The sequence below is a fragment of the Podarcis raffonei genome, chromosome 13, assembly GCF_027172205.1.
Source record: "Podarcis raffonei isolate rPodRaf1 chromosome 13, rPodRaf1.pri, whole genome shotgun sequence".
Classification (NCBI taxonomy): domain Eukaryota; kingdom Metazoa; phylum Chordata; class Lepidosauria; order Squamata; family Lacertidae; genus Podarcis; species Podarcis raffonei.
Window position 1 is genome coordinate 38,415,412 of NC_070614.1, and position 20,998 is coordinate 38,436,409.

The following is a 20,998-nucleotide window of genomic DNA, read 5'->3' on the forward strand; positions in this document are numbered from 1 at the left end:
GCATACGGACTGGTGATTGACAGATGGACAGAAGACACAGCCGTTGCTCTGTTGAAACTTCCCCCCTCCTGCAATATTCCCCACTGCTGGGGCTAAAACACACTATGTAGACTGATGGTATAGACAGACAGATAGAGCATAGATCAATAAACCATCAGCCAGACAGAAAGACACAAAGGCCAAAGAATGGGAGGGAGATAGGTTTCAATCCTATGCAAGTGTAGCTGGGAGTAGCCCCCCCCCCAAAAAAAACCACACACAGTGGGACTAAAGTCAAAGCAAGCCAGTGCATAGGGTTGCACTGTTAAGTATGTACCTAACTTTCCTATTATAATTATTGGGGAAGGAAGGAAACCAACTGAGTGGCTATTTGCAAGCCCAAGTTAAGCCACCTCTTCCCACCCTGATCATTTATTATATAGAAGAGCAGGGTGCTCTGTTTCTCTGCAAGGTGCTTCATCCTGATTTGTTTGCAGGAAGATTAGGCGACGTCAGCTATTTAATGACCATTTGTTCTGATTTTCTTGTGGGGAGGTTAGCTGAGGTTCCATCAATGCAAACACCACCCCCACATTTTCCAGTGCATTTCCCCCTCACTTTTCTTACTGCAAAAAGTCCAATCTTTCAGGCGAAGTGGGTTTGTTGTGTAAGACCTCCCAATCAATTGCAAAACCTGAATTTGCTGGCATATGATCAAATTTATAATTGAGCAGCTTGAATTTGCTGGCATGTGATCAAATCCCACCTGGAAAAGGGGCAGTCTGGAAGTGCCCCTAGTTTCTTGGTTGAATAGCTTTCAAGCAGGTGGAGAGAAGAAAGACAGTCATCTTTATTATTATTATCATCATCATCATCATCATCATCATCTTCTCCATCAAGGCAAAGGCACACAATGAACTGCAAAAAGGCAGACCCAGATTTCAGACCCAAACACTATCTGAAAGGCAGCAGGATAGAAGCTTATCATGATCTGGGTCCTGAACATCTCAGGGAACATTTCCCTTGTGAGTGTCCCTCTGCCCCCACCCCAAGCTTTACCTGCTCCAGGCTAAAGATGGTACCTAATCCAGGTACCATCTTTCAGCTCACCCTCCCCTAGGAGCACAGCCTTTCCCACTGTGGTATCTGGGTTATAGAATACTTGCCCTCGAGTGGGCTGTAAGAACACAACAGCCTTCTGGATCAGGCCAGTGGCCCATCTGTTCAAGCATCCTGGTCTCACAGTGGTCAGCTACACAGGACCTGAGCACAAGAGCCCTCTCCCCTCCTGTGGTTAGTAAATCCTTTCTCCCCTCCTTTCTGAAAGTCACTCAAGCTGGTGCCCATTGTGGCTCCTGTGGGAGGCCGCCCCACATCTTAACTGGGAGGAAAACTTTTCTCTAATGTGTCATGCTTAATTTTATAAAGTTCTACCATGTTGCCTTCTTGCTCGCCTTTTCTCTAAACTACATTGACCCATCTAGTTTAGTATTGTTTACACTAACTGGGACTGGCTCTCCAAGAATTCAGATTAAGGAGCATTCCCATCCCTGCCTGGAGATGTTCGGAAATTGAACCCAGGACCTTCCAAACATAAAGTAGATGTGCTGCTACTTGAGCCCACAGCCCTTCCTTCCTAGTGTAGGGTTGCCTTATTTCAAAAAGTGAAGAGTTGTGGAGCTTTTTAAATTTTTAGTTTAGTTTTGCTTTTTTGGCAAATTTCAAAGAACGACACTGCTGACATGGGTCCCAGACATGTTTCTGATTTCCACCCAAACACTGCTTATGGCTGCAGTATTTCGGCTATGTCCGGAAAACATATGGCAACCCTTTCCTAGGGTCTGCGGGTGCTCCAGTTGGAGAACAGCCTTTACCAAAGGTGTCATGGGCTTTGAAGACACTCGAACTCAGGACGCAAGGGAGAAACGTGCTAAGAGGAAGGCACGCTTGGCAAATCCACACCGTGATCAACTCCCACCCTGAAACCAATGTCCCCACTGTGGAAGGACATGTGGATCCAAAATTGGCCTCAACAGTCACTTACGGACTCATTGTTAAAACTGTGTTTATGGAAGGCAATCTTACTTGGCTATGAGTGATCGCCAAAGAAGAAGAAGCCACAGAGCCATAGATTTGCAGAGTTGGAAGGGACATTGCAGTTACTTTCAGTTGCTAGGTTTAGTTGATTGATATACGGACTTTGACTTCTATGATTGTCAGCTTTTTAAATGCTATGTTAAAATTTCTAATTGTAAACTACCGTAGCATTAATCCAATACAATATAACATTATTATATTTCACATAAGCTGTATATCCAGGGGGAAAGTTTGGATAGACTTTGGTGCTGAAGATGTCATACGCAGCCCCTGGATAGGATGGGGGCAAGCATCAGAATGAGTGTCTATTTAAAAATAGAGTTCTAATAAATATAGACAAAAGTAGTGGGAGGGTGTGGAAAGGTTGACAAGAGCAAAAGGTGTGTGTGAATGCAAACAAAAAGCAAGACAGGGGATGTTCAGAGAGACCTGGATTCAAATCCCCTATTGTTTGTGGAGCATATTAGGTGATAATCATCACTACTTCTCCGCCTAGCCTGCCTCATAGGATTGCGGGGATAAAATGGCCATGGGGAATGTTATTGCGTGGAGCTCTTTGAAGGTAAGCTGGATGTAAAAGGAATAAATATATTGGCAGACTATATGAGTAAGTGCAATGAAGAACTATTGGGTCCGACTGTTCATTGATGGATTGATGGCATTTATATCCCACCTTTATTCTCCAAGGAGCTCAGAAATAATACCCACAGGTTCAGGTCCTGAAAATCAGATTTTTAATCTTATCAAAAGCTGCACACCACCAGCACAGGATAATGATGCTTGGCTGTCTCTTCCAGGTGAGGTGTTTACTACTGAGCATTATTTGCCTGCTGGGAGGCTAGACAAAGGTGTGTTAGAGCGACTGTTATCTCGCCACTGCATCCCCCCCCCCTCACTCTCTCATTGCAAGTGGGGAAGTGGTTCTGTTGCATAAGAGTGGGATCTTAATTCCATAATGTGGATCTTCTTATATGTGACCGAATCCCACTGGAAAGTAGAAACCGCCTGGAGATACTTTGGGATTCAGTCTCCTTTTCCTGGCAGGCTATTGATCTCAAGAGGACTACAAAAAGGCCTAGTGTTGGGCTCTCAGACTCTTGGTTTCCACTGAAGTCGTGGCTCCCTATGGCTCCTATCCCATAATGCCTCACCTGGAAAACCTTGGTGTTCCTTGTGGTCACTACCTGCTGTTCGTGTTCCCTCTTTCAAGAAGATTCAGACTTATGTTAATTTCTCTCATTCTTTAGGTCAAACTCCTCCCCAGGAATTCCTAGTTCCCAGCCTCCCCCCCCTTCTCTAACCAATAGGGAGCACTCCTTTCCCAATGGTGTCACATAGTCTCTGACCGCCTCATAACACCCACCCACCCCACTCTGGTGGCTAATTGCAATGGGCCATGGCTAATTTGTCTGTCCCTTGCTGTCCTCAGCCATATGTTCAATCCGCTTTGCCCATCCAGATCGGCCAGTAAAGCAGTATTAGTGTCAAAATTAATCTTGTCAGGATTCAATTGTGTGTGAGGGGAGGGAGAGGCAGAGAGAGCGATCACCCCAAAACCTCAACCCCTCACAAAGGGAAAAGGGAGAAGGATTGCAGCATAAAAAAGATGGCCCCTTAGCGAATTTCTATTTCTGCTTTAGAGCAAGTGAGGTAGAATCACTAGGAAACAAAGAGTGAATCGCCCTGCAAAGTAGCACCTGGAAACTGACTTAGGCTGTGTACCTTCAAAGCACCTTCAATGCACATTCCCCCCTCAAAGAATTCTGGGTACTGTAGTTTGTTAAGGGTTTCTGGAAGTTGTAATTATTTGAGGGGTAAACTACAACACCCCTAATTCTTTAAAGGGAAGAATGTGCTTTAAAGGTATAGTGTGTGTGTTCTGCCTTGGGGCACTTCCTTAGGCTATCACTTCCCCCCAGCTCAGATTCGATCACATCCTGGGAAATTCAGGTTGCGTGATTATAGTTGATTGGGAGGTCTTGCGCAACAAACTGGCTTCCCTGAAAGATCAGACTTTTTCAGATAAGGAAAGTGCAGGGTGGCACTTATTCTGATGCGACTGTCAGCTAATCTCCCCACAAACAGGTAAAAAGGAATGATAATTTAACAGCCAACATCATATGAGCTTTCTGTAAACAAATCAGGACAAGCAACAATTTTTGGGGTGTCCTGGTCTTTACTTTTTTAAATATGGGAACCCTAAAGGTAAAGGTAAAGGTACCCCTGCCCGTACGGGCCAGTCTTGACAGACTCTGGGGTTGTGTGCCCATCTCACTTAAGAGGCCAGGGGCCAGCGCTGTCCGGAGACACTTCCGGGTCACGTGGCCAGCGTGACAAAGCTGCATCTGGCGAGCCAGCGCAGCACACGGAAACGCCGTTTACCTTCCCGCCAGTAAGCGGTCCCTATTTATCTACTTGCACCTGGGGGTGCTTTCGAACTGCTAGGTTGGCAGGCGCTGGGACCGAGCAACGGGAGCGCACCCCGCCGCGGGGATTCGAACTGCCAACCTTTCGATCGGCAAGCCCTAGGAGCTGAGGCTTTTACCCACAGCGCCACCCGCGTCCCTCTACAGATGTTCAAAAGCAGGTAGTTCAGAAAGAACCCATAAGTCCTCTTGGCCTTGTTATGACTTGAGAGATGGAGACAGGATGATGACCTGACTCTAGAACAGAGGGTACCCCTTCTCATATCAGCTTCTCCACAGTGCTGTGCAGTAAAGGTGGGCAGTCTTCAGCCTTGAGGTATGAGAGAGACCATGTACAGTGGTACCTCAGGTTACATACGCTTCAGGTTACATATGCTTCAGGTTACAGACTCGGCTAACCCAGAAATAGTACCTCGGGTTAAGAACTTTGCTTCAGGATGAGAACAGAAATCGTGTGGCAGTGGCACGGTGGCAGCGGGAGGCCCCATTAGCTAAAGTGGTGCTTCAGGTTAAGAACAGTTTCAGGTTAAGAATGGACCTCCGGAACGAATTAAGTACTTAACCCGAGGTACCAATGTACAGGAACTTGGGAAGCTACTGTATACGTGGTCAGGCTCTTTGTCCATCTAGGGGCCCAGTATTTTCCACTCCAACTACTCTGTAGGTCCGGATCTCAGGCAAAGAGATAGGATTATGCCTTCACCTGTTGCCTCATCATCTTCCTTTCAGGGCCTCTGGGGCTCTTTCACATACTAACCGTGTTCCACATACTAACCTGCAGTCTTATGGCTCAGTCCTGGTTAGCGGGGGTGGAAGGATCTGTCAAATTTTTGTTGTCTCAGTTTCTTTTTTCCGCCAACCTTAAATTCAGTACAGTGGTACCTCGGGTTACAGATGCTTTAGGTTACAGGCGCTTCAGGTTACAGACTCTGCTAACGCAGAAATAGTACCTTGGGTTAAGAACTTTGCTTCAGGATGAGAACATAAATTGTGGGACGGTGGCATGGCGGCAGTGGGAGGCCCCATTAGCTAAAGTGGTACCTCAGGTTAAGAACAGTTTCAGGTTAAAAATGGACCTCCAGAACGAATTAAGTTCTTAACCCGAGGTACCACTATACTCCAGTTTAGTGCAGCAATTTGTGATTTTTTAAAAACAATACTCATGAAAATCATTCAGATTTTAGTGCAACTCTATCCCGATAAGCACATCTTTGTGTATGCAGTTTTGACTATTTGCAAGCAATTTCTCCCAGTATAATTCATTTTTGTATGTTGTTTTCACGAATATATACATTTTATGCACATTTCCCCCTAATACACGCATTTCGGTAAGCATTGTTTGGTTTGGAGAACTACTGGTACATTGCAGAATTTGGATGAGTGCGAATTTCAGAGGATGGCTGTGTTTTGGTTCTCCTCTCGTTTCAGAAAGTGCAAATTGGATGAATTCAGCTTTAAATATGAACTGAATTAAAATTTCTCTCCCATCCAGCTCAGATTAAGCCTGGCTTGCATCATCAGAGCTCCCTGGAACGAGGAATATAGGTCACATCTCCTTCATACATTTAAACCACACAGAAACCACATAGCTTCGCACACACATATACACAGAACCCGTTTAACTGTAGTTTTGTAAGGATGCCAGGAGCTGTCTCTCTGCGAAGGGTAAACTACAGTTGCCAGGAATTTGGGCGAGGGGAGTGAAGCCATGTGTTTTAAATGTATTGTGAGGATGTGGCTGTCTTCTAAAGCTGTGGTTTTCAAACTGTTTCCCCCCCCCCCCCGGAGAATTCATGGAAGCTTATCAGGAGTTCCTTCCTAATAATGTGTGCCTGTGCACACGCACACATATATAAATGACAGGTGACTGAATGGGTTCTGTTCATTTATTTATTTACAGCACATTCTGAATGGCTGGGTGTGTACCTGAGGCGTACAATGTGCTGTGTGCATGTGCCGTGTCCTGCATCCAAGTTTCTCCAGTGCCTACTAAGTTACAGGAACTCTCTAATTGCCTCCTTATCATTCCATCATCCGTGTCCCTGCATTGATAGACATTAAAATAAATGAGGGTGGGGGCGGGAACCAAATTTGAGGTCCTGAGCAGCCAGGCTGGCAGCAGAGGAGACAAACTGACCCCAAGAACACAGACTTGGGGTGGGGATTTTGCAGTGGAAGGAGGACAGAAACAAAGGATTGATCGTGAGCAGGCCTGGCACACTAAAGGAATGGGGAAGTAATACTAAAAAAAGAATACTATCATCAAAACTTTTTTGAGGTAAGAAAGGGGTAACGGTTGAATTATCTCGAGGGGAGCAGAGTGAATGGCTCAGTCAGATCCATAGCTGTCAACTTTTCCCTTTTCTTGCAAGGAATCCTATTCGGAATAAGGGAATTTCCCTTTAAAAAAGGGAAACATTGACAGCTATGATCAGATCGCCCTGGAAGGAAGCATGTTTTTAAGGGATGCTACTTTGGAGAACCTCAATAGTTTTAAGGGTTGCCAACCTTTGAACCTCCCTCTGCAGCTACTGATGTGCATCAAGGTGATCAGGTTTATTCCACGTTATGAAAAAACCCTGCCTCTCATTTCTGCAGAAATGGGAGCGGTTTTTCCCCAGGTTCATTGGCAACCCTACAGAGTAGACATTTGGAAACGAGTTGCTGTTTGCCAGACTTGTGCGTTGGGGTGCTGTGGGGTGGGAGGTGTGTGTGTGTGGTTGTGTGGGGTGTGGGGACAGAGATCTACATCCATTTATTTGGAGCTCCATTTGTGTGTGCCATTCTGCCTAGGGAGGGTTGCCAACTTTTCAGCCGGGAAATGTACCTCTTTGCCTTTAACAGTCAATTGGTGTGAGGGCAAAACATTTAGAACGCTGATGCTGTATTACCTCCATCCTGTGAAACTTCACAAGTTCTTAACATGCTTGTTCATCTTGGGTTATTGGTTGCCAACTTACCACCAGTATCACACGGCAGCTCAGTCTGCATCAGTTGACCATTCTGAGCAGGGGTTGCCTGCCAATTTCAGCAGATCAGAAAAGGCTCAAGAGCAGGCTAAGCAAAGGGGATCATTTAAATGTGCAATTCTTTTAGTCAACTGGGCAGCACAAAGAAAACCTGTAATCAAACTAGAGAGTTTTTAGGCATATATGCAAGGTGCCTCAGTGATCTTTTAAGATTTCTGCTACCCTGACTGTGTTTTTATTTCCTTGTGTTGTCAGTTTGTATTTAATGATTTGACACAAAGTTTAATACTATTTGTAGAGGAGCAGGACAGGTTGTTGGGCTGGATTTTATGGTGTAGTAATGGTAACTCCGCCTTTTGCCAAATAACTCAAGCCGGTTTCCCTCAAATGAAAGCTGTGTTGAATTCTTTGGCAATAGGTAAAGTCATAACTACAGTGGTACCTCAGGTTAAATACGCTTCAGGTCACAGACTCCGCTAACCCACCTCGGGTTAAGAACTTTGCTTCAGGATGAGAACAGAAATCATGCTCCAGCGGTGTGGCAGCAGCAGGAGGCCCCATTAGCTAAAGTGGTGCTTCAGGTTAAGAACAGTTTCAGGTTAAGTACGGACCTCTGGAACGAATTAAGTACTTAACCCGAGGTACCACTGTATAAGGAAACAAATCTCTACAGACAGGAGTGAGGCAGAGGGATGTAGGATGGGTGGGGAAACACAGAGATAAAAGAACTGATGTATCATTTTTGTTCATGGCACAAATAGATAATATATAGAAGTGTATTACATTCTATATTCAGGTTTGGCAAATTTATAAAGGTTTAAATTAAACTTTATTTCCAGCTTTTCAGGGGACTCTGGTTTCAGATATTTGTAAATATCTGATTAGCAAGACTCAGGGGCTGGGCTTTGTTCATTGTGGCACTTATGGATTCTACCCAGGGAAATCTACCAAATTCCATCTCTGCTAAAACACTTAAAAAATAATCCATCAGGCATTTACTGCTTTTATGCTGTCTCCTGGGCTTTAAACTGTAGCTAAACTGTAGCTGTGCTTTGTACTTTTGCCATTTGATTGACTTAAAATTAGTGTTTTTATTGTGGTTATACTGCCTGGTTCATTTTTTAAAAAGAACCTAGGAACTCTTTCAGCCAGAAGGCAGGCATTCCCCAGGTGCCACAATTCCCCATCTCTGTATCTCATTGACACAAAGACATTCCACCTATTGGTTCAGTCTACTGGACAGCTGTTGAAGGCAGCTTTAAAAAGCTGGCCACTTTACACAATTAAGGATGCCAATTGACCAATGAGGGACTGTCCTTTTACTTTGTGTTTTTAGCGGCTGTGGGATGTGTAGAACTTAGCAGAGGAGGTTTTGTGATGCATGGAAATAACAATATATAGTCTGTTACAGCAGCAGCTTCAAAAACTGGCAACTACCAACTCAGCATTTGATCATTGTTAGAAATCCTCAAGAATTTTACTCTCCCGGGACTGCAAACTCTTCAGCTGACCCCCAGAGCTGCTGGCTTTACATCAGCAGTTTGACTTGAAGCAGTTGTTGACAGTTTAGATTTTAAAAAGCTTTGTCTTCTGTAGCTCAAACTTCGGTTAAAGGGAGAGGAGCCTGGGCTAGGCTGTTGTTTTCCTGATCAGTATGGCAACCCCTATTCCAGGGGTCAGCAAACTTTTTCAGCAGGGGGCCGGTCCACTGTCCCTCAAACCTTGTGGGGGGCTGGACTATATTTTGAAAAAATATATATGAAGGAATTTCTATGCCCCACAAATAACCCAGGGATGCATTTTAAATAAAAGCACACATTCCACTCATGTAAAAACATGCTGATTCCCGGACCATCCACAGGCCAGACTGAGAAGGCGATGGGGCCGCATCCAGCCCCCGGGCCTTAGTTTGCCTACCCCTGCCCTATTCCTTTCCTAGCTCCTCCTGAAGTCCACCTTCTTTATATCTCTTTTTTTAAAAAAGATATGGGCACCTCGACACTTTCCCTAGAGAACGTGTTCCAGTCCTGGGCTCTTTCTCTCAGCTCAAAAGATTATCTTCATATGTAATCTAAAGCTCCTGTCTGGGCAAAGCAAAGCAATTCTGTCTCCTCTCATTCTCTCTCTCTCCACACATGCAACCTCCCAGATAGAGCCTGATAAGAATTCCTCTCTTCTTTTCCAAACCAACTGCCGACATACAGGACATCCTTTTCTACATGGCTTGGGGAATAAAACATTTCAATGGTCAGCTAAACAAGAAGACGGGCACACGTGTCCTAAATGTGGTAGAAATGGCTTTGATGGTCTGGAAAACACACTCACAGCAAATGTGTATGGAAACCCAATCCACCTTAGAATGTTACATTTGTTTTCATCCTTGCGATGTAACATTTGTCTTCACCCTTACCAAATATCTTTAGGCTTCCGACTGTTACCTCTCTCTTCATTCCTACCTAGTGTTGTATACAGGTACTGTGTTAGTCAAATGGAGAGCTGACACCTTTAAGTTAATGGACATGATAACGAAGGTCTATTAATTTCAGTGGCTGAGTATAACTTGGTTAGATACAACCCCTAATCTTTCTGTACAGTGGTACCTCAGGTTAAGAACTTAATTCGTTCTGGAGATCCGTTCTTAACCTGAAACTGTTCTTAACCCGAGGTACCACTTTAGCTAATGGGGCCTCCCGCTGCCGCCGCACTGCCGCCACACGATTTCTGTTCTCATCCTGAAGCAAAGTTCTTAACCCGAGGCACTATTTCTGGGTTAGCGGAGTCTGTAACCTGAAGCGTCTGTAACTCGAGGTACCACTGTACTTACAATAGTTTTCAGACTTGCTTCTCTACAGGCTATGTGTTTTTCACAGCTATATCAGCACATTGCTGGATTATAGCAAGATCCATTCAGTCCAGCATTCTGTCTCTTAAATGGTCACTAGCCTCTGTCTCCCCCCTCTCCCCGTGTGTGTGTTTGTATGGGGATTTTCTGTCTGCTTTTCACCTTCAGGACTGGGGGTGCTCAAGGTGACCAACAAGGCAAAACATATAAACTGAGAATAAAATAGTTAAAAAGTAAAATCCAAATCTAATCCACCAGGACTCTTATTATGCTTTTATCTCCCTGGTTTTCTTCCCTAGGATGGATACTGCTGCCACCCTCCCAACCGTGCCTTATGACTGTGTGAGGGTCAATATGGAGAGGGAAGAGGTTTTCCTGGAGCGCTCGGCATTGCCCCTGGACCCCCGCCTCATAAGTACCATCACGGGAGGTGTGGAGGCCTCTTGCCGAGACTGCCTGCTTCCCTTTGGGCTGCTGATGAGCATCATCGGCCTGGCTGCCACTGGTGTGGCTGGTGCCCGTGACCCTCCTGGCTCTGTGTTGTCTGTCCTGGGGTGGGTTTTGCTGGGGTCCGGGGTCTTGGGGGTGGCCGCCAGCTGCTTGTGGCAGCAGTACAGGAGCCGTAAGAGGTGTGGCAGCTGGACTCTACTGATGGAGCCAGAAGCAAAGAAAGCGGTCATATGAAGACCTGAAACCAGATTTTTCCTGTCAGCCGGAAGAACCCAAAAGGCTGTTTCCCAAGGAAAGCCCAATTTTGAACTGGTGACAGGTTCCGAAATCCATTGGAAAATCTCAATCCAAACCAGTCCAGGTTTTATAAACAGCCAGTTTCCACTTTGAACAAACGGCAACTGCATTCTGGGGTTGTCAACCTATATAAATTGGAAATCCATGCTGGGCTATTTCTTACCCACGTTTCCCTTCTAGTCTGGACACAGTTGGGGCTACTCCAACCATCCTTACCTGATTCTGACACGGTAAGACTGCAAGAAGTGACAATGTTTTGGAAACACTTTGGAATAATGTCTTACCTTTTACACTGTGCCAGCGCTTGGCAACAAAGTCCTAGGCCTGGGTGAAGAGAAGGATCCCTTTCCCAATCCTAATTGAGACAGAATCCTTATGAGGCATGAAGAAAATCCATTGCCCTCCGCTAAAACCTCATTCCACACCACTATAAGGCCCAATAATTTGTTCACATTTGTTCACATCGGTAAGATGACTTGTTCCTAGAAACCACACGCCTACCCCAAAACTGGACCTCTCTGCTTTCTTTTCTTTCTTTTTAAAGCACGTTTCTAGTTCCCAAGTTTGCAAATATTGGCTGAGGTGGATTTCCATGGGTAAGAGAGGGTGGTGTATTAGTATCTTGTGTAGCTCTTTGCACTTCTCTTACTTACTGGAAGTGGAGTATTGTATTTTAGAATTAATTCTGGTGCAGAACGAGTTGGTAGAATGCTTATCCAGCCCTACTTGTGCCATTGAAGACAAAGACAGAAAATATATATGCCTCTCTCTTTTCATTGAACCCTATTGGGCGCTCTCTGATAAAGAAGGGATAGACTCCCTCCAAGTTTCCATCTTAGGCCAAATTCACAACTGTAAGCAACCAATTCCCTGCAATGGTGCTTCCACTTCTGAGCCATCTGCTCCTCCTGGCAGTATATTTTCCACACTGCAAATCTGGGGAGCTGGTCAAGGCTCCAAGGAAGACCAGGAAAGATGGTAAATGTGTTTCTGGACTACTTCAGACTGCAAGGGGCGACTCACATGCTCTTCTAGAAGTGGAGGGAGCAAAGGAATTCCTGCACATAGAAAATTAGCATATCAAGAAGAAAAGTAGGTTAGATCCTTTCCCTATAGATTTCTATGTGCAGGGCATTCAGTCACGGGAGTCCTCATTCCCAGTCTGAAGCGGTACTGTCCAGTTTAGCATTCAAATTACTGAAAACTGCGTCTTTAGACCTCGTACAATCAATTTGGCCCAGACCCATCCAGCAAAGGCAAGTCCTCAAAGAGGAAAGGAAGGCCCCCCGTTCCCAAACCCTGGACTGACCACAAGTGTAACTGCAGACAATATACTCTTGGTGGCTGGCTTGATCTCGGCCATCTCGGTGCCCATGTATAAACAGACCAAGCTTATCACTCCGGCCCACGGTGCCACTCCTAGGTCAGGACATTGTTCTGAGAGCAAGCCCCGGCTTCCTGCTAATGACACACCCCAGGCATAGTCGGGAGTTTGGTCTAGGAGCTGTCCGCTTTCAAATTGCATTAGGAAAGTCTCACACACACATCCTAGAGTTCACCAAGTCACAACATAGCATAGTACATTTTCATCCCCACATTATGCACTCAGTCTCAACCAAAGTCCATGTGCAGGTGAACATCTGCATTTCTTAGCCAAGAAGATATGGCCAGTCTCATTGGAGTTTTGCCTAGACTTACAAGATGGTCCTAAAGAGATGCCCTTTGGCCTTTGCCCATGTGCAGATGCTAACTTTCCAGAGATTAAGCGGCATTACTACAGCATGTCATTCATTTTATGCATCCTGCCACATTCCCTTCTATATTATATTTAGCTATGCGCCTTATTGCTTTTCCATAATCTAGTGATTCATTTATTTTCAATCAGCTTTATGTATTATCCTTGGAAAGAAACAGTTCAAATACATTTTGCAGCCGAAAGCAAAGGACAAGATTTCTGTCACAACTGCATCCCCACATGACATATACAGAAGCTAACTATAGGGGGCTGGGAGACAGAGACATTCGTGTGGGGAAGAGGTTTTTTCTTCCCTGAGGGAAAAGGGCCAGAGGAGGGGTTGAAGGAAAAGGCTGTGGCAAATAACGCAGCCATTTCCAGAGATGGATTAGGTATCAAGTAGAAAGCAAAGTCAGTTCCTGCTAGTTGACTGATACAAGACCAAACTCTGCTTTCACCTGCTGCCATGTTGTGATTGGCTCTGTCCCTGCAGCACCATTTAGTGGCTGATGGGCCTCAGTAACTTTCAGCCTTCTCAAGTGGTTCCTGGGGGTAAAAGTTTAAGAAGCCCTGACCTAGAGGACATAGCTGCGGCCTTTGGCCCTTCACTGCTTCACCACTGGCCATGCAGTGCACAACAGCCCACAGGGTGGTGGTCATGCAATAACCTCGGTTTGTTTGTTTTTATCTGACAGAAACATGCCATGTCCATTGCCATGCCAATGAATATTGTGTATGAAGGTGCATCTAACATTTATACCCTCTGAAGATATTTACTTTGGGTTGTAAAGGTAAAGCTGCACGGCTGTTGCATGGTTAAGCTGGGGGAAAAGAGTACCTATATATGAGTTTAGTGATGTAATGGTGGGATATTGAATGAAATAAAATATATGAATTCCTAATACAGTGCTGCTGGGGAAAGGTATTTTTTCCTTCCCAGAGGACTCTGTGCCAGAATTGGGACTTCTGGACAGAAGGGGGAACCCTCCCCCCCTCCCAACTCTGGCTGCCCGCTCAATTGTGGTGCCCAGGAAGGGAGATGGCAGGGCAGGAAAGAGGTCAGGACATACGTCAGCCCAGGGCTTCAAATAGCTAGCTGGGGTCATTGGGAGGCCTGCCAATTGCCTGCTGGGCCTATTAGATAACCTTGCTTTGGCTCAGCAAGCACCACAGAGCTGTAACAAAGATAGCTTGGGGCGGGGGACAGAGGTAAGAGCCACCTGTAAGGATAGGTGGATTTAGGGAAATGCACTCACACCTGGCCCTATGGCCACAGCCATCTCCTGAGATCCAATCACCTCAGTTGTGGACCTGCCAGAACCTCACAGCTTTCATGCGGAAGGCACATGCTATACAGGACAGTGAGGTGTTTTAAATCTGGAAGCTTCGCCGCATTTCTCACCAGGGAATCAACGTTGCACCGACAGGTGAGGTTCATGAAGCATGCATGCGAATGCACATCCATTTCACACCAGGTCCTATTTCCTGTTCAGTCCCCTCCCTTTTGGGATGTTCCTTTCTGATTGCCCCACTTCCTACCCCACCCCACCCTTTTAAAGCATGAGAATAGTAGCAGCAGTGCTTGGACTCTAGAGTCCCAGATTCAAATCCCAGCAATGAAACCTGTCAGCCTAGTTTCCTCTCTCAGAATTGTTGTGGAGAATAAAAGCATGGTAAGGAAAGGAAGCCCTGGACCACCAGCACTTCTTGGGAGAAAAGAAATGCAGTAGAATTTTGTGTGTGTGTATATATATATGGCTAGCCTAGCCTCTTATCAAGTCTTCCTGTGGCTTCTCCAACCACTAAATGCAAGGGGAAAGGGAACAGAAGTTTGTGAAAATATTTGATGCAACCCTGTGTCTACTTAGATGAAGGTCCTAGTGAATTCAGTGCGTCTTACTCTCAGGTAAGTGGAGCTAGAATTGCAGCCTATGCCTTCTCTCACCAGTGAAAGACTTTCCTAGCTTAACTACCAGATTCTGCAGGCAGCACCCCATCAGTTTTTGCCTGCATCGTTCCTCTCTCACACAATGATGCTCTGAACGAGCACAAAGTGCAATTATCATTCAGCAACTGCAGCCAGCTCTTATATCTGAGGTGGAGACATTAACACAAGAGTTGGTTTTCAAGTGCTTCTAAGCCTCACATCAGAATAAAATTCACTGGTATTCATCTATCCCTTGGGACAAGAAAAAATGGAAGTATACTAGGTGGTAACAAGGAGTTTTCTTAGCTCTAAACTGCCATCTGTTGGTCATTGTCAAGGCAATTAAACAAGCACCTGTAAATCACCTTCATGACCCCCAATAGTGGACATGGAGACTTAAAAGACCGGCTCCTTTTATTTTCTCTCCCCACCCCATTTCCTCCTATGCCTTTCTTCTATTCCTTTTTTTTCCACTACTGAATTTGTCTTGTAGCACCTTAAAGCCTACCACATGTATAGTGCTATATGCTTTTACAGAGGCCACTTCCATTATACTCTCAGAGTGCTATTCTAAGCAGGAGTTATAAAAGAGTAAGCTTCCCAACAATTGGGACAAGAGACTCCACAATGCAAAGTAGTTGTATGTATATGAGAAACCCAGTTATAAGCAAGATAGGAGAGTATTTGGCCACTAAATTTTTGAGTTGACTGGCCTGATGTTCTCTTTGTGCAAATGAATCTCTGCAGGACAGGACACAGCCTCTTTTGCCTTTTGGGAGGCAATTCAGCAAAATGACAACTGCATACCAGGGCTTGTATTCACTGGGGAAGAAACAACCCAGGTTTCAATCTATTAACACCATTCAGCAACGCCATGTTCTGGTTCTAATCCTTTATTGGATAATCTGACAACTGTTTTATGTAGCCTTTGTAGCCCGAGTTCGCTTCTTCTTCACCACCACCGGCTTCTGGCTGCGCAGAATTGCACTGGCACGACGCAGAGCAGCCTGAGAGAGAGTTAAGAGGAAAAGTGAGCCAACAAGAGCCTCCGATGGAAAACTGAGGCTGCAAAGCACAGCAGTTATTTCCAGGTCAAGCACCTCTAGCGGTTTCTTACAGAACCCAGATCCTGAAACACCTCGTTTCTATACTGCTCCTCAAACTTGTAATACCCTCCTCTCCCTCTTTTCAGATCTACAAACTTAAATGAGCAGAACCATCTTCACTCCTAAAGCAGAAGTGAAACAGAAGCCCTTTGGCAATTTCTCAATGTCTTTTGCAATTCAAAACACACTATCGTAACTCTGGTTTTACACAGAAGGGCACTTTTCATTGACTGCACCACACTTTGAACATTCATAGTGTTAGATAGATTTCGTAAACACCTCAATTTTCACTTTAAAATGCCAGTTTACCTTGCCATATTGTTTCTGATGAATTGCCACCATATGCTCATTGGAGTAGTGGAGACTAAATATATCCCAGTGCAAATCTACAGAGGGAGAAACCAAAGGGCCTCAACTTACCATGCGCAGGTCTTTGCGGTAGTTGTTCTTGCGGATGATGTGGCGGAGGCTGCTAAGAGTGGCACGGGCATTTTTGTTGATGGTGATCTTCTCGTAAGAGGTGGCTGGCTTCCGCTGGCCTGCAAGAGTGAAAGGTTAGGTCGCATGGATGGAACAAGAACCTAGAATCTCTAAGATGGAAGCAGCAATGCCAAATGACACACCAGTGCACTTAGGAGAAAAATATAATAGTTTGGAAGTCCTTACCGTCAGCCCCAGTCAGCATGGTCAATAATTAGTATAAAGGTAAAACGGTAAATGTCCCCTGGACAGTCAAGTCCAGCCAAAGGCAACTATGGGGTGTGGTGCTCAGCTCACTTTTCAGGACCAGGGAGCCAGTGTTTGTCCACAGACGGCTTTCCGGGTCATGTGGCCAGCATGACTAAACCACTTCTGGCGCAATGGAACACCATGACGGAAACCAGAACGCACAGAAATAACATTTACTTTCCTGCTGCAGCAGTACCTATTTATCTACTTGTACTGATGTGCTTTTGAACTGCTAGGCTGGCAGGAGATGGGACAGAGCAACAGGAGCTCACCCAATTGCACGGATTAGAACTGCCGACCTTCCTATCAGCAAACCCAAGAGGCACAGTGGTTTAGACCACAGCACCACCTGCGTCCCTTCAAAATAAGGAGATGTAGTCCAGCAACATCTGGAGATTCTCAGGTTCCCACATTATAGTCACCACGCAAGGCAGGCCAGCATTTTCACCCCATATTGCAGCTGAAGTTGAGAGACACAGTGGCCTGCCTAAGACCTACCCAGTAAGCTCAGCTGAATTTTTCAGCTCCAGACTTTCAGTCCAAACTCACATTCTAGATGGCAGCACACACAAGGGAGGGACAATGGCTGATCTTAAAGGATGGGAAGATTCACAAAAGAGGAGATTGCCCCTTCAAAGAGTTTGGTCGCAGTCAGAATAGGGTTTTATATGTAATCAGCACCTTGAATTGCATGGGGAAACAGACTGAGAGCAAGTATACCCGGTGTTATTTATTTTCCGCCTTTTCCCTTGACAGGACTCAAGGCGGCTTACAGATAAAAACAAGAACCGCTAAAAACACAGAAATATTGATCATTAAAATACAATTAAACACTGAAAGAATTAATCCTATATACATCATAAAGGGGGGGGGGAGTGGCCACACAATCGCAACAGCTTGCCCCAGTCAAGATTTCCACAGCAGCCTTCTGCACCTATTGGTTTTTCTGTGGTTTTCAAAGGCAGCTCCACACAAATCAGTAGTGATTTTAGCAGTAGCAAAACTGAGATATGCACGTAGAACCATAGCCAGAACTGACTATCAGGTAAGGCACATCTGGCAAAGCAGCTGAACTTCGGCAAAAGTACTCCAAGCCACAGCAGATTTGTGAACATCCAACAAGCCGGATGCAGGAGATTTTGGGAAGCACAACATCATCCAAAACAGGACAACCTCCTGTTCCTGAACCAGTAGAACTCCTATCCAACAGCACTGCTGTCTTGTCCCGATTTAAATTTCAGTTTGTTTACCTTCATCCAGTCTGCCACTGGCTCCAGGCACAGATTCAGAACTGTCTGGCCTCCCCAGAACAGGGCGGCATGGAACTATAGAGATGAGTCTCATCAGCATACCGAAGTAAACCCACTCCCTGGCCCCAGATGATCTCCAAGTGATATCATGTAGATGTTGAAGAACATTGGTGATTTTATGATCCCACAGAGAAATATGTAGACCTTAATTTTCGATAGCATTTCCTCTTCCCCAAATTTGTATTTTCAAGCATTTAGAATTTCATTTTTAAACAATGGCTGGAATGAATACAGGCACTTGTGCGCAAAAGGGATAAGGGTGTTAGAAGTCCCTCCCCCTCCAGCCACAAAACTGCATCCCTCTGGCACTCTACCAAATGCTGCACTAAAAAGGTAAAGGTACCCCTGCCCATACGGGCCAGTCTTGCCAGACTCTAGGGTTGTGCGCTCATCTCACTCTATAGGCCGGGAGCCAGCGCTGTCCGCAGACACTTCCAGGTCACGTGGCCAGCGTGACAAGCTGCATCTGGCGAGCCAGCGCAGCACATGGAACGCCGTTTACCTTCCCGCTGGTAAGCGGTCCCTATTTATCTACTTGCACCCGGAGGTGCTTTCGAATTGCTAGGTTGGCAGGCGCTGGGACCGAACGACGGGAGCGCACCCCGCCGCAGGGATTCGAACCGCCGACCATGCGATGGGCAAGTCCTAGGCGCTGTGGTTTTACCCATAGCGCCACCCGCGTCCTAATGCTGCACTATCTACACACAAATTTTCTATGGCTCCAGAACGAGAAACTTACTCCATTCAGCATCATTTTACTCTAAACTAGGCTAACCCACCTGCACGCTTCTTGAGGACCACAACAATGCCCTTCCCATCAGCCGCAGGTTCCACCCCAACAGTCTTGCGATGAATCAGTCCATTGTAGCGGAAAGAGTTGCGGGCTTTGAGGTTGTTTGGTTCCTTGAAAGAAACAAGAAAAGGTGTTACTAAGACTCCTGGGTTCCAAGAGGAAAAGAAGAGAGCTTAAGAGGTGTGGAACAATGTGTTTGAAAGTGAGGGATTCCCCCCCCCCCTTTTTGCTTCAAAAAAAGGGAAATAGAATTGTTGGAAAATAAAAGCTAGGTTTTTATTTTTTAAATGAGGGCAGCTCACCGTGCTATATATTTGCTTGTTCCTTTTGATAAGGAAACTCGAGCAGTTGCGCACTATCATCCATTGCAGATGGGCAGACATCGTGCAGAATCCTAGGGATGAGAAGACCAAGCAATGAGAATATAAGAAAAAGAAATACACCATTGTCAGAAGCCCAGTGCATATCCGTCTATGTCCTCACACTCTCCTGCTTTAGGCATTTCCCCTCTAATTTTATGCTCCGTTACACATTATTCCAGTCTTGACATCCTAGTACCTCTAAATGTCACACTCCTCTCCCAACACAATGAAAGAGACAGTGTGCTGTTGTTGTTAGAATGCTGGACTAGGACCTGGCAGATCAGGGCTCAAGTCCCCACTCAAGCAATGAAACTCACTGGCTCACCTTGTCAGTCATTCTCTCTCTCTCTCTTAGGCTAACCTCACTCACTTGTAAAGATGAAATGGAGATGGGAGAAGTGTGTATGCCACCTTGATCTCCTTGGAGAAAAAGTGGGATATAAATGTAGTAACAAAGGGGGGTGGGTTATGCTCATCAGATTCCTAATACAGCACACTACAATACAGTAGACAAAAGGGAATTATTAGGCATCAACCTCAAGAATAGGCTATTTGTTTAAATACCACATCTTCTATCAGAGTGGTAGTAGTAGAATTCTGTTGTATCTTCTTCCCCCTGATATGTCACAGCATGTAGAGACACAGCCAATGAAGGAAAGGGAAATATAAACTTAAAAGAGGACAATAACGCAGGTATGGTATTATCAGAGAAGAAATCATGTGATTAGGATGATGCCTGCAAATGAGTTGCTGTTTACCATCAGACATAATCTACCCTTATAACATCGTTAAACCAGTGTTTCCCAAAGTGGTGGATACTGAGCACCCTGGGGTCAATGGGACTATGTAGAAGGTAAATAAAGACCTTGGGGTTGAAATGAAGTTTACATGGGATAGTGCAAATGAACGAACAACAAATTACTTAGGAGTCATGAGCCTCAGATAAAAAGGGTGTGGGAATATAGAGTGCACCTCCCTCGCCATTGAGAAGCCTCTGTATTTAATAAGATATCTAATTTTTACATTTTGGGAATCCTAGAGATGGCAATTGATGGTTGCTAAATGTTGATTATATATCATTCATGCTTGATTATATTTTATTTACATTTCTAAGAATTTGGGTTCGGGTGAATGACATCTTTCAAAGCTCATCAATGGGTCAATGAACCCTGCATTAATTCTCCTTACCACACACAGAGTCATATTATACCTTTGTAACATGCCACGCATTCATTCTAACCTCAAGCTAGCGAGGCACCAATGCACAGACTGTATTGCACACACACAAAAACCGGACTCAGGAGCTGACAAGCATCCTTAACACGGTAAGGGGGAGAGAGCCCCTTAACTGTTAAAAATTTAGCCCAATCTTAGCGCATACCAAAAGCAAAATGAACCTGCGCGCTGCCTCCGGGAATAAGGGTGAGAATTAGGCGACCCACAACCCTTCTTTGTGCCCAATTGAAATCAACCTACAAGACTGAAATGGAGGGACTGGCCACGTGACAGCCCCCTCCAAACCAACTTCCCCTCCCCACTTTCTGGTAGGCCTCAGGCCCATACACTGCGGAAGAGGACCCCGAACCTGCCCTCACTACCCCCAATTCTCTTCCCTCCCCTCCAACCGGGATAATCCCACTTCCCCCGTCCAGGACAAACACGAGGCCCACTCCTTACCCTCTTCTCGCGACGACGGCCGGAAACGGAAAAGGAGGTCCAGAGCCGGCGCGAGGGGGTTTTATACCAGCTCCTTCCCACCTCTCGGTGCTGCCCGCCTCTTCCGCTTTGCGGCGCAGGGAGTCTCGCGGGCACTTCCGGCCTACGTTCGAACAGCTTTTCCAAGCCGACTGTAAAGCTATAGAGGGGCGGGGGGAGAGTGGGCGGTTTCGCCACAGAGATGTCGAGGGATAGAGCGGCACCATCATTGCCTTTCAGTTTTGAACGGCAGTCTTCCGGGGGCCTTCTCGAAGCTTTCG

General features: G+C 45.6%; 1 protein-coding gene across 1 annotated transcript; it reads right to left on the bottom strand.

The window, feature by feature from the left end:
- Positions 1 to 15,599: 15,599 nt before the first annotated feature.
- RPL28 (ribosomal protein L28) lies at positions 15,600 to 20,795 on the bottom strand. The gene is made up of 5 exons (XM_053362622.1): positions 20,700 to 20,795; positions 18,963 to 19,054; positions 18,647 to 18,770; positions 16,249 to 16,367; positions 15,600 to 15,729 (listed from the first exon to the last, which is right to left on the bottom strand). The coding sequence occupies exons 2-5, from the start codon at positions 19,041 to 19,043 to the stop codon at positions 15,640 to 15,642; spliced, it is 414 nt and encodes a 137-aa protein (XP_053218597.1). The 5' UTR covers positions 19,044 to 19,054; positions 20,700 to 20,795; the 3' UTR covers positions 15,600 to 15,639.
- Positions 20,796 to 20,998: the final 203 nt, after the last annotated feature.

Coding starts and splice junctions, on each gene's coding strand:
- RPL28 (XM_053362622.1), bottom strand. CDS start 19,043: ATGTCTGCCCATCTGCAATGGATGATAGTGCGCAACTGCTCGAGTTTC. Junction 16,368..18,646: donor GGTCCTCAAGAAGCGTGCAG/GTGGGTTAGCCT, acceptor TCACTCTTGCAG/GCCAGCGGAAGCCAGCCACC. Junction 15,730..16,248: donor ACCGCAAAGACCTGCGCATG/GTAAGTTGAGGC, acceptor ACTCTCTCTCAG/GCTGCTCTGCGTCGTGCCAG.